We start from the raw sequence: 14,054 nt of genomic DNA on the forward strand, positions 1-14,054 counted from the left end.
CTAATTTACTCTATAAAAAAGTCATGAATGTAGATAGAACGAAAGATTAATAGTTTTTTAATCCATAATTTATTTTCTTAAAAGAGAACCTTCAATTCTACTTTATTATGGCTTCATGTTCATTTTCCTCTCATATTTTTATTATTCTTTAGTTTCAAAATAAACCAAAATAATATAGAAATCAAAATGAACTAAAATCGAAAATGAAACCTGTAAAATTATACAAATTTAATTTATTGAATATTTGATACATTTCATCTCCTACGTTCAAATGGTAGTAACTGTAATTGGATAGTGAAAGAAAATTTACATCAAATGTTGGTATGTATGTACAATACAATCTCCCTTTCTGCCCCTAACCTTGTATCAACACAATGTTACAGGAAAAAGGGGAAAATACATTTTAATGAATGATGAAACTTTAAGGCTGATGGATGTATCTTCTATGCTATGTTAGCATTCAGATTGTCGATGATGTCACTTGCATTTTGGTAGAGGAAGAATGTTATATCCATCCATATTTCAATCCTTGTGTCTAATGTATCAGAACGTTGTGTAAGCCATCCTCTAACGACTATATACAAAAAAAAAAAAAAATTGTACTTTCCTAACCATAGCGAGATTTCAATTTCTGCAAAAATTCCAATGTCTCAGTGTATGAAGGGTCAGTGCGGCTGAGGGGCTTACACGAATTTATGTGATCCGTTGATTCTAATACCTGTATAGTGATGAAAGAGAAGAAAGATTTGTAAGACACAAGTGGTTTAGCAACTGGATTGGTTAACAAGATAAGAACATATAAGATCGGTTAATAAGATGCAAGTCCCAAAAGAAAAATAAAAACCTCGAGTTGGTAAAAAAATTTGGTTCTTAGTTTTTTATTTGTGAAAATTAAGAAATGAGAGGAAGTAAGCTTACAGTTTCAAAAAACCAAAAATCCTCGAATCAAATGGAAAAAATCAGTTGACAATTTTCATGGTATACTAGGCCAAACTCCAAAAATAATAGCTGATGATAATTGAAACTTATGTCCAGAATTCTGTGATTACAAACTAATCGTTAATCATACTTACAACTAGTTCGCCGAATCCAGGATATGCAGATTCAATGGGAACAATTTCCATTCGGAAAGCCCATCCTCCATAACCTTCAACAATTGGAGTCACCTTCGTCTGCACATAATCATAAGCTGCCATCATTATTCTGAAGTATAAACACGAAAGAACATTGTATTTCAACTCAAGTAGACTACCTCACAGAAACTAAGGACCTCAAGCAATCCTTTCTTATGGAGGTGACGAAGAAAATCATTCAACTCCACCAATCTAGGAGACCCACTTCTCAGCTCTCCTATCTGAATAACAAGAAATATAATTTGATTATAGTATATATATTGATGAGAAAGATTTGAAGTAGTTTTCGAAGAAAAAACAAGAAATCAAACGATTAGTTGCTTCGCAAACAGAGTCACTTTGTTAATGGAGTCAAATACTAACAGTAGGAGCAGGGCGGAACACAAGACCCATTCGCCAAGGCATGTCTGCTAGTTTGCTGCCAAAATGTGGGCAGCTATAGAAGACCTGAAGTCAGTGGTCAACCAGATATGACTGATAAGAAGATTGAAGGCACTAAGATAGAAAACAAAGCAAGTAAAACAAATATTTGAATGTAACATACAACTCCCACAGTATTCTTCACAAGGTTATCGATATTTTCTGTCTTGGCTTTATACAACATTTGCTTGACAACCAGCCCTCCCATGCTGCAAACAAGAATGTTGCATTTGGTTAGAGGGTTTCCTTCACATGAAGAACAAAAAAAAAAAAGAATAATAGTGAATAAATAGACACGGAATAGATAAATCAAACTAAAAGATACGACTACTTGCTGGCGCCTATAACTTGAGTGCATTACAAAAACTAGTAACGAGCAACCTTATACACTTTTTCAAGCAAAAAAGAAAAGAACCCAAACGAACTCTGCAATAAGAAGGCTAGAAAATCAATTAAATGGCTGAGGTACCAGGCTTTCAAAGATTTGGCAATTGACGGTGAATACAATAAAGCATCTTCAACCTTCGACGAACAAAAACAGCAAAAAGAATATCTTTAATGTGAAGAACAAAAAATATCTCCGGATCAAGAAGGCAGCATTTAAGCAGTGAAAGAGATCCAACTCAAAAAACAGGAGGAAGGATGACAAAATAAACTCCTACCATGCTAAGATCTGACAAAAATGTATAAATCTAAGCGGAAAACAATATTTGTCAAGGTGAAAGATTTCACATCAGAACAAACAGAAAACCAAGCTAGACTTGGGTGCCGTTTTTGTACAAACCTGTGAGTAACAAATACAACAGGCCGATCCCCAATTCCAGCAGCGACGAGCTTATCCAGTAGCATGGAGCTGACTTCCTTCAAGTTTTAAAAATTAAAAGTTGATGATCAAGCATTCAACAAAGGCAACAATAACAAATACTCTCAATCCATTAGACTGCTAAAGCTCGGTAAAGAGAAGAGAAGAATAATTTAATCAACCTATCAGCTAAAATCCCTAATGAGCAACATTACAAGTTTATGATTTGGTTTTTTATGAACTTCAAGGAATTGCTAAATTACAAGTTAAATGAACCTGAAGAGGAAGGCTAGCCCCAGACCACTGAGTGAGATTTGTCTGCACAAGATTTATAAAACCAAATCTTTTAGACGCACAGATCATTTTCAACTTTGCAACTGAAGTTTATGGTTTTTCAATAAATGAACTATTTATTTTTTAAAATACCTTGTATTTAAGGGTAAACATACGAGCCCTTGGGAAGTCAGATGAAAGCCATTCACCTGGCCAAAACGTCCCAAGTTTCCCTGCCTCCTGGTCAATCTTCTCTACCAGTCCAGATTTTGTGGAGGATTTGTCCTCAGATATGCGCCATGACTTGTAAGGTCCACCTCGGAGGCCATGAATAAAAACAACATCTACCAAAGGAGAATCTGGCCTAGAATCATTCTGAGACACATGAGATAAAGAGGTGTTATCATTTCCATGCCTTGCCACAGCTGCACCATCACTATCAATGAAATTAGCCTGTGAAAGAGAAGATTCATCCTTTCCAACAGTGTCCTGCTCCTTTTCTTCATGAACCTTCCAGTGAGGCAGTTCAGGATTTATTAAAAAAACCATATCATCATAACGGGGACAATTCTTTTTCCTGTTTGTAGACTCAGCAGACTCGGAATCAGAGAGAGACCCATTTTCAGAAGCTCTACGGTTAATACAAAATATATTCAACAGTGTGGCTCTAGCATAACTTTGCAGTTTAGCATCATGGCAACCAGGAATGGCCCCATTGGCACAGTCCTCAAGCCATCTACAAAATTCTTCATCCGAGAAAATCTCCTTCTGGACTTTCTCTAGAAGTGAAAGGATGGTTAAAAGCCGCGCAGCATGTCTACGGATGTGAGCTGTAGGGGGTACTCGGACACTAGACGAATCATTCTTCTTCTCTGAAAGTGATGGTTCCCCAGAGGCATTTGATACAAGTTCTTGAGCCTCAAGGACTCTAGATGCATCATAAGCTTCCATGGCTGCCAGCTTCTCATAATCATCACATAACAAAAGGCGTCTCAGCAAAAAGAGAATGCCAAAATCAGCTATTCTGCTCTGACATGAAGAATCGTCTGCACAAACTTCGGTCAGTGCTTTAATCCCCTTTAACGTTGCCATTGCAGAATCTGCTGCATCAAACTTTGGACTATTCTCTTTTTTTATACTCTTTAACGGAGCTACAAAAGGTTCACGTGAAAGTAAATCTGCCAACGGAGAGGTATCTAATGAATCAGTAGTTGCCCCAAACTGGTGTACCGCCAGGTTCACAACAGCACTCGCTAGCTGACTAGCAACTTGACTGGCAAAAACAATGTTTGACTGCTCAATCTTCGTCTGCAAAATTCCATCAAGAGAACTTCAGTAAAATAAGATTGACAAAATATCCTCGTTTGTAAATGCACTACAGTATGACATAAATACATGTGTGTGCTCTAAGCAGCATGTAAAAATCATTTTGATGTTAGTGAATAACACAATGAGCAATTGAGTGTAGAAAATAAAGATGTTTGCAAACCTTCACTTTGTCATTTTGAAGCTGAGTAGCTCCATTCGCTGCAGGCTTTTTGATAGAACCTAGTATTTCAGTCAGCAATATGGCCAACCATCCTTGAGAAATAGGTATGGAGCTTGGTCCGTAGTCTTCAAGGATGCAAGACAAAATTTTAGTTGCAGAAGACCTCAAGGATTCAGAGGAAATTTTGCCAAAGACCCATTGAAGTAATATAGCAGACCATCTCTGACTCTCTTCAGCTGATAGATGCATGCATCCAGTGCTCAGTAACTCTAATGCTTTTGCTAACGATTCTTGAACCTCTCCATGTTTTTGGGTCCGCACAGCAGCATCTCTCATTAGATGCAAACCCCTCTCCATTATCTTCTTTTGTGCCTCAGGGAAACGTTCAACAGAAGCCAAAAATGCACACAGAGCAGCCTGAGCCAAAGGGATGTCATCATTTTTACTTGCATGAGAAACAGTAGAAAGAAGACTTGAGCTCCAATCAGAAACAGAATCATTTAACGGGAGATTACGGTCCTCTAGTAAAAGCCTAGCCACCAAACTTCCATGCCATTTCACCGACCTTTCAGGTGCCATTAAAGCAGTCATAACAGCATGTCCATCTTGATCTAGTTCATGGATGTGCAATCTGTTCAGTTCTGACGCCATTGACCAATTTGCCAACGCCCACGCTGCAAAAGGTACAGCAACATGCTCACAATGCAAATCATCCCACAAACCAGGAACAACAGAAGAATTAGCAATGAGAGAGCTATCATGCTTCTCTGATACTGAAGTTTTAGATGTATTTTTTACCAGTTCTACATGACCACCATCGGAATATGCCAACTTCACAAACCCACTTACTCTCGACAGACCCAAAATAGTAGTGCCTCCAAGAATCTTAATTCCTATTCCTTTGATTCCTCTTCCACCATCTTCATCATCACCGCCATTTGGTTCATCAAATTCCAAACCACCCTCTTCAATAACTTGAATAGCTGCTGCAATATCTCTAGTTTCGGCATGTGCAGGCAAAGATGGCTCAAAAGCTAGATTCTCTAACCTATCACAATTGGATGTTACAATATCCATGATGGCAGCCACAAGCATGCTCCTACCTTTCAAAGAATCAGAAATATCGAATGAACTACGTCTTGGATGCTGTCCCACAAAAAGGCGACAAATATCAATGGAAAACAAGACTTAAGGGGGGAATATCAACAAAAACCTGAGAACAGTATTTTATATTTTGTTTCGAGAGCAAAATACCAAAGAGCCGACTGCTTCAGTGGCATCAAGTGACAACATCATATTACGTTATCATGTTTTCTGAAGCCGCGTGTACTATTACCTTATCTACCAATTTCACTCAACGTCCGTTTTCAAGCCATTTCATGGGAAGGCAATTGTTACTCTACCCAAAAACCTTAATTTCCTTTAATCAAGAAAATTGCTTTCCAAATTTTAGACGTGCTAGGCAGGTTTTGGTATGCGTGATAAAAAGGCAAATAAGGCATTGAAAAGAAAAGAAACTCGCCGTATTTGTATCATGTACTTGTCTAAGACTTGTGTTATTTGTCTCAAGTACTAAAATTCTAATGTATGTCTAATTTCTTTTTCTTTTTTGCACAAGAAACATGTTAAAACTTTATTAATCCCAAATGTATATCATAAATTTTACCTGTTTCGTTCGCCGAGGCTGACATGAGAAGATGAACCTCAAAAGATTTGGAACAGCACGAGGCCTACCAAGGACGGAAGCAGACACATCAGGATCAGCAATCAAGTAGGCCAGCGCTCTGGCCGACTCAGCCTGGCTTCCACCTCCATCCCGAGGAACCGCCACCGACTCGAGCAACCAGTCCACCACAGCACCGCCTCCAGCCCCAACAATCGCCGCCCTACGGCTGGCATTGGCTGCAGCAATGTCGGCCAGCAATGCCGCGACCCTGAGTTCAAACCCGGACCGAACCTCATGATTGGCAGACGACATAACCGACCTTAACGACTGCCAGAGAACCGAAGCGGCAACGCCAGTTTGTTTAATGTGATGAAAAATCTTCTTAAATGAATCGGTAGATCTCTGAGCCGCCCCTTCAATCCCATCATACAGATGATTATAACTCTCATGGGAGCGATCAGACCAACTGTCAGAGGTAAGAAAAACAATGGAAGCGACTAAAGCAGAAACAACAGCAGCGGAGACAGTTACAATCGAAGTGCGAGAAAAAGAAGTGGGTGACGCACTAGGCAACAAACTTCTCTGTGGACGGTGCAAAATAGGAGCCGGGGGTGATACTAGATGCGAATTCTGAAGATTATTCGAGCCCTCGATTGATTTTTGCGCAGTAGAAGACGAAGACGACGATGAGCAACGACGAAGATGAATCAAACGATAAGAACACCGACTTCTCGCCCAAGCACGAAGCATAATTTCTTTATCCAAAACTTGAAGATAACTATTTCCCAGTTCTTAATTCGAACAAATTTTGTCAGCTAAGAGAGGGAATGGAATAGATTATCTCGCTGATCTTCTTCGTTGATCGTTCCTCGGAGGACAACGCAAATGCGAAATATATGGCGGGACAACAATGGGCGAGTTATACGGTAAAGAAAGTCCATAGGGAATTTTCTCGTAGATGCGAACCTCCCAAGCGATGAATGATAACTAGTTGCATAAATAGTAAAAAAAAAAAAGGCCTAAAGTAATAAGATATATATATCAATAATAAAACAATAACATATATCTTACTACCTTACTATATTAAAAATGTCTTAAAAATAAATCATTTTGGGAATGACTCTACTCTTTTGTTAAATTTTAAATTTATAACGTTATTCTATACTTTAACATAAATATTAGTTGTGAGTTAAATTTAGAAGAAAAAGACTTAAATTTAGAAGAAAAAAAAGAAGTTTATGAATTATATTATTGTATAATTGATTTATTATTTATTTTATTTCATTAATGTAAATAATAAAATCAATAATTATCTTTTCAAATTCTTTTAACTTCATTATATAGATTATAAAAGTTTTTATCTATTTACTTCTATAATTTATTTTCTGAAGATTATGAATTTATATTTAATGATTAAATTATAAAAAAAAAAAAAAAAACTAGGCTATTTATATTTCATGTATTTTATATGAATTGTATTATTTTATAATTGATTCATTGTTTGTTTTTATTTGTTTAATATAAAAAATAAAATAAAAAATGATTATCTTTTCAAATTATCAAAATTCTATATATTTTTACCTATTCATTTCATTCCTTTAATTTATAAAAATTGTGAATGAGTTTTTAAAATAAGTTTATGAATTATATTATTTTATAATTGATTTTATTATTTCCTTTTATTTATTTAATATAAAGAATAAAATCAATATTAACTTATAATTATCTTTTTAAATTCTTAAATTCTAGTTTTTATTTATTTGTTTCAATAATTTTATTTTTAAAAAACATGAACTTATATTTAATAATGAGATTTCAAATAACCATTATTTATAAATATTTAAATTTTTTTATGGCAAAGGTGTATGTTTTTTTTAATAATAATTTCTATTATGTAATATAATATAACATTGGTTGATCCAAATTTCATCATTCATGTTTGAGTTTGATATTACGTTATATAAATATATTTTTGTGTTACAAGATATTAATCTTGATGATTTTAGAGAAATAGTTGAAGTAATATATATTTTATAGGACATTGATTTACTTTTAAATATAATTTAAAAGAGTCAAATAAATATATGATTTTAGAGAAAAAAATATAAAAAATGATATAATGTCGTTCATTATAATGTAGTTTTATCTTTCTATGTAGTTGAAAATAAACTAACTGTTTTTCTTTATTTTTCTTCGTCCTTTGGGATAGTTTAAGTTCAAGTTGAAGGTAGATTTTCTTATTTCTCATTTATTTTACGTTACATTTTATTTTAAGATTTGAATTGTTATATTACATCATTTTTCATAAAATGTATTTATTTAGAACTATATTTTATTGTTCACGATTAATGTGAATACGTGATCTTATATTTTTTTCAAGCTACATTCATATAAAACTGTTACTATGAATCCATAAACGAATAAAAAATAGATGTTTTGAGACCCATTGTTATATAGTTGAAGAGGTAATTTATCACTCTCTATACGTTAATGTTTACTTATAAATTAAAACTTAGGTGTTTTGTTTAATTTAATTTAAAATTATTTATAGTGCTAAAAAAGAACGTAGCTCATTTGTCATCAAAGTGTATTAGTATATACCCACGAAGTTCGTAGTTTGAATCTCCATACTCAATTAAACTACAAAAAAGTTACTTTTAGTGACATATTATTTTGTTTAATTATAAATATTTAAATATAAAAAGTCAACAATATAATCTTTACACGTGCAATACAGTCGATATTTTCTATGACTATGAGTGATAGTAGTTATTAATCTATCATGAATAATTGTTTTCGGTGGTAATACCACTGGTAGCTTTAATTTGAAAAATGATTACTTCACACGCATCTTGAATTTTTAATTTTGAAAGCTATCGTCAATAACTAGAATTAGTGAATATCATTGTTAGTTGTTGTCAATTATTATCGTTGATAACTATTATCAATAATAACTTGTCACCGCTACAAATATTTTTTTTCCCGGTTTTCTTAATTTTAGAGTAATCATTCATAGCAATTGATAGCTAATATACATTGATATATGTTGTCAATGCTAGCTTTTAATTTGAGAAATATGTTATTTGATATATTTGGTATCAAACATGATTGATAATTTTGATCAATTATAGTCTATAGATGATAGAGTACCTTTGAATTTGAGAAATATGACATCAATTGTTATAGTTAGCTGCTATCGCTGATGACTACTATAAATGATAGTTTTTAATTTGAGAAATATGACATCAGTTGCTATCACTCATATATTCTATCAGTGATATTGCTATCAATTGATATTCGTGATAGCTACTATGAGTCATTTTTTGTATTGCTATCAACGTAAAATTATGTCACTAGCGTTATCTGTCAATAATTACATTTGAATGGCGTTGTTGATAGCAAGTATAAGAGACATCATTATAAGCATACATTTTTTAAGTGATATATCACTGGTAAATATATAAGTTTTTGATTTATGAAGTTTAATTAGGATATCAATTGATATTTTTTATACCTACTATCGATGTTATTATTATATTAATATCTATTGGTGATACCATCCTTGAGTAATATCCATAACATGCTAGTGTGTATCAACAATATCAATGTAATGGTTGTTTGTGTTTTATCATAAATGAACAAAGAGAAGACACAATATTAGTATGGTATCAGTAATAGATTCAAATCACTATTAACATGCTATCCATATGGTAGGTTCAGTCACTAATAGTATAAATTAAAACTGATATAACAACAACTTTTATTGAAATAAATTATTGATTTTAAGTCATGCTATCAACATTTATATCACTTAGATATTAAAAGTTCAAGCCATTAGAGATAAATTAATGAAAAAACACATTGATACATTAAGCCTTACGTAATCGATAGAAGTCATCACTAATAGTATGATATCCATGATATAAGTGTAAAAAACCTGTCATTTTTGCATTCTTCACGTGTGCTGTATATTATATTTATTTTTCTAATTTGTACTATTTTTCAATTTGCTATTTAAAAATTTGTTGTTTTGGCATGAATATAAGTACGTAATTTCAGTTGACATATGACTTATAAACTTTTCAATTTCCTCTAAAACTTAAATACTATTGAAGTTGTAATTAAAAACGAAGGACAGAGTTGAAATTTGTTCATCTATAAACTAACTAAATTTTATTACATTTCTCATAATGTCATTTCTTTCTTAATTATTGTTCATGTCTATTTCTTAACTTCGTTGGGCTCTCTTAGACTATTTTATTCATCGGGCTCTCTTAGACTATTTTATACATATATCGAGTAACTCTATATATTTTCGATAATTTTACGATATCTTTAAAAAAATATCTAATTAATTTACTTAAAAATAATATTAAGTAATGACGTGGGTATATATGTTAAACAAAATATTAAAACAATAAATCTATGTAAAAGTTTAAGGGGCAAAATTGTCATTTTGTTAGGACGGTGTTCCACCTCCCTTAATCTTCATTTTTAAGAACCAGACGAGGGAAGCCTTGTTGCCAAAGAAAGTTAAAAGTCTTGCATGCCCGGCAGCCGGATCAGATCGACGCTGAGGGAAAACTTTACGAATGGAGCGCCTACAGAGAATGTTCGCCGGTGCCGGAGGTTCACTGGGCCACCCTCCGCCGGACTCGCCCACTCTTGATTCGTCGGAGCAGGTCTACATCTCCTCCCTCGCGCTTCTGAAGATGCTTAAGCACGGTACTGTTCGAATTGAAGTTGCCACTTTTCTTGTTTTTTTCCACCCATATTCATTCGAGTGTGTTCACAGTCTTTTCCTAATTTAATGTTTAGAGGGTTTTTCGACTCTCCCCTTCTATATTACCAACGAATTTGGATGGTTTTGCTCGGTTTTAGGTTTAGGGTGTTGGATGTGGTTTAGGTTATTGGTAATTGATTGTGAAGCTTTAAATGAACTCCCCGTTTATGTAATTTCCACTTCAATGTGCTTAATAGGAAGAGCTGGGGTTCCCATGGAGGTGATGGGTCTGATGTTGGGGGAATTTGTTGACGAGTACACCGTGCGCGTGGTCGATGTATTTGCTATGCCGCAAAGTGGTACGGGTGTTAGTGTCGAAGCTGTTGATCATGTATTCCAGACCAATATGCTTGACATGCTTAAACAAACTGGACGGTAATTTTATTTACTTATATTGCTTGAGATTTGTAATGACTACATTTGCTGGATCTTAAAGGTTAAGTTGCTGAAAATGAAACTTTAGATGCTGAAAGAAACAGCTCCTTTTTTTAAATTTTAGTTGTATGTCCCCGCCTGTAGTGACTGGGAGGGCTTGTGCTGTCCAGTGCGTGTTTAATCTTTGGAATAGATCTGATTTTAGCATAAGATTTACATAGGTTTACTTAAATTTCATTGAAATCTATTATCTATGAAAATGGATATTTTAGAGGATCCCAGGATGGTCGAACTCTAGCCAAGAATTTTTTTTTGACAATCTCTGTTGAACAATATGCGCTTCGGAGGTATTTTAGTTAGCTGGGCTGCAATTTTCTTTTCTATTTGTACCGCTGGACCTTTGTTTGTCCAGAATCATTTCTCATTCTGATTTCAACTCTTTACTTCTCTTAGGAAATTATTCCCTGAATGTGGACTCAACTCATTTTAGTTTTAACATCATTCCCGTTTTCATGGAGCACCACTCACTATACTATCTTCTTTTATAACCATTTATTTGGTTGTGCACCTTGTTTCATTTGAAAGACTCTCCATTTTTGGGCGTCTCTGACTCTCTACATTATATTTTCTTTAGCTTTGGTTTGGTTTGGGTATGTCAGTTGACATTTTCAACAAATGAAGGTATGGTGAGAATGAAATAAAGTAATGAGTTCATGGATGTCAGTCCTCACTACACATGACCTCTATTGTTTTCATCCCAGGACCCCCCCCCCCCCCCAACCCCGACCCCAAACCATGATTGCTTGTTTGAACAAACACTTTCGCGTTGTCCCTAGCATTTGTAGATTCTGATAGTACTCCTATTAGGCTACACGAGGAGGCGTCCGAGGAAAAATTGGTGGTGAATTGAACATCTTCTGTAATTAGTTTATTAAGTGATCCCATGAGATTATGTAGCTACCATGGACAAACGGAAGGGGGAAGGGTAGGAGTAGGCCTTGTGATTTGAGAGTGTTTTGGAGGATAGGGGAAGCCCCTGTTTTCTTCCCCTGTTCATGTATCTATATTGATAGATAGATCCAGCATTATCAGAGTCCAGCCTTTTACACTTCAATTGTACCGAAGAGTTAAGATTGAACTCATTATTGACTTATAATCTTCTGCTGCCTTTTACCTTGAATGCTAACCATGTATTTTTTTTGTTCAGTCCTGAGATGGTTGTAGGATGGTACCACTCTCATCCTGGATTTGGTTGTTGGCTGTCTGGTGTCGACATCAACACTCAACAGGTTTGTAGTTTTTAAACAGCCTCCATTTTACATATTGTTATGCACCTCATTGTTGAATCTTTCTCGGGGTGATTGCCATTTCTTTTTCTTGTATAATATTCTTCTCTCTGGAATTTTATAATTTTGTAATAATTTTTTTTACTGAACATTTTATTTTATTGGGTCAAGGAGGTCTTCCAGCTAGGAAAAAATGTAATGAAGATTTGCAATTGAGATTCTAATGTGATATGCGCTTACTTGTCTTCATTTGTAGAGTTTTGAAGCTCTTAATCAGCGAGCTGTTGCTGTAGTTGTGGATCCAATCCAGAGTGTCAAGGGAAAGGTGGTTATCGATGCCTTTCGTCTAATTAATCCCCAGACAATGATGCTTGGTCAAGAACCACGTCAAACAACATCAAACCTCGGCCATCTTAATAAGCCATCTATTCAAGTGAGTGTTGAACAAATACTTTTAAATAATTCTTGCTTTCATGCCACTGACTCATACGATTGATTTCAGGCATTAATCCATGGATTGAATCGCCATTATTACTCTATTGCAATTAACTATAGGAAAAATGAACTTGAGGAGAAGATGTTGCTTAATCTTCACAAGAAGAAATGGACTGATGGCCTAACACTTCAACGATTTGATACACACTCGAAAACTAATGAGCAGACTGTCCAGGTAAGCATGTCTTTTATGTTTTAACCTTCTAGAGGTTGCATCTCTTCTTGCAATATCGAATAAAATGAATAAAATGAGTTTCTTGCGTTGCCAAACAATTCAATTGCTCTCTAATTGTACTTATCTAATAAAGAAAGTGCTGTGATCAATTAACTTGACGATTCACTTTTCACAGCTAACCTCGATAAAATTGTATTTCATTGTGCATAATCTTTGTTGTGATTAAGGATTTGTTATATACCGTGCAGGAAATGCTGAACTTGGCTATCAAGTACAACAAGGCAGTACAAGAGGAAGATGAGTTGCCACCAGAAAAACTTGCAATTGCAAACGTGGGAAGGCAAGATGCTAAGAAGCACCTGGAAGAACATGTCTCCAATTTGATGTCATCGAACATCATACAGACATTAGGAACAATGCTCGATACAGTTGTGTTCTAATCGAACTATGGTCGTTAAAGAACTCTACATCCCCTGCCAGGAACATTCAGAAGATTCTTCATTCAAAGTTGCAGGGTGTCTGACTGTTAAAAACAAGTTAAATAGTGCTTAAAAACTCTTCCATTGCTAAGAATTCCTGCCTGTGTTTCACTTTCATTACATTAATGTTTTATTGGATCTTAGAATGAGAGGTGGTTTCGTTTTTACAGGACAACTATTGGTTTCAATGCTTGGGATGTGAATGAAAAAGATAGTGTTCATAATTTGGACCATTGTGTAAATGTATGAAATTTCCTCAAAACATAATAATCAAAATATTTTTCAATCCGAAAAATATTCATAGAAAATAAATATAATAATCAAAATAATAAAAAAACATTTTCAAATATCTATAAAAATATTCATACAACACAAATATGATAATCTATCTGTCATTTTAATCAATCCTTTAATTTGATGATAAATTTAATAGAGAACGTTACATTGGTATTTGCAAACTTATTAACTAACTTCGTCTTATGGTAACTTTATTTTTCTCTTAGTATATATTTTTACGAATATTAAATAAGTCATTTTTTTACATCATTCTTCACATTCATAGAATAACTTTATTGTAGTATTTATCTGCATTCATACAAACTTATAGAAGTTTAATGTTTATTATTTATATAATATAAAATTTTGTTATATTTTTATTTAAATCCGTTTTGTAATTTA

The 14,054-nt window shown here is 34.1% G+C and overlaps 2 protein-coding genes across 5 annotated transcripts; one reads left to right on the forward strand and one right to left on the reverse strand.

Moving 5' to 3' along the window:
* Positions 1-192: 192 nt before the first annotated feature.
* LOC101222471 lies at positions 193-6,760 on the reverse strand. 4 transcript variants are annotated; one of them, XM_004141325.3, is made up of 10 exons: positions 5,784-6,757; positions 4,118-5,263; positions 2,782-3,936; positions 2,632-2,673; positions 2,338-2,414; positions 1,678-1,762; positions 1,497-1,580; positions 1,253-1,354; positions 1,074-1,172; positions 193-718 (listed from the first exon to the last, which is right to left on the reverse strand). In XM_004141325.3, the coding sequence occupies exons 1-10, from the start codon at positions 6,531-6,533 to the stop codon at positions 608-610; spliced, it is 3,651 nt and encodes a 1,216-aa protein (XP_004141373.1). In that variant the 5' UTR covers positions 6,534-6,757; the 3' UTR covers positions 193-607. The 4 variants fall into 4 exon arrangements, 2 of the variants coding, with proteins under 2 accessions (XP_004141373.1, XP_031740337.1); XM_031884477.1 differs by having other exon boundaries at positions 4,118-5,220; positions 5,784-5,952; XR_004216153.1 differs by lacking the exons at positions 193-718; positions 1,074-1,172; positions 1,253-1,354 and adding an exon at positions 2,023-2,075 and having other exon boundaries at positions 1,547-1,580; positions 5,784-6,759.
* Positions 6,761-10,233: 3,473 nt separating this feature from the next.
* Positions 10,234-13,603, forward strand: LOC101212471 (26S proteasome non-ATPase regulatory subunit 14 homolog). The gene is made up of 6 exons (XM_011655797.2): positions 10,234-10,508; positions 10,764-10,941; positions 12,149-12,230; positions 12,484-12,660; positions 12,730-12,897; positions 13,146-13,603. The coding sequence occupies exons 1-6, from the start codon at positions 10,376-10,378 to the stop codon at positions 13,335-13,337; spliced, it is 930 nt and encodes a 309-aa protein (XP_011654099.2). The 5' UTR covers positions 10,234-10,375; the 3' UTR covers positions 13,338-13,603.
* The last annotated feature ends 451 nt before the right edge of the window (positions 13,604-14,054 follow it).

This window comes from Cucumis sativus, chromosome 4 (genome assembly GCF_000004075.3).
Source record: "Cucumis sativus cultivar 9930 chromosome 4, Cucumber_9930_V3, whole genome shotgun sequence".
NCBI lineage: Eukaryota > Viridiplantae > Streptophyta > Magnoliopsida > Cucurbitales > Cucurbitaceae > Cucumis > Cucumis sativus.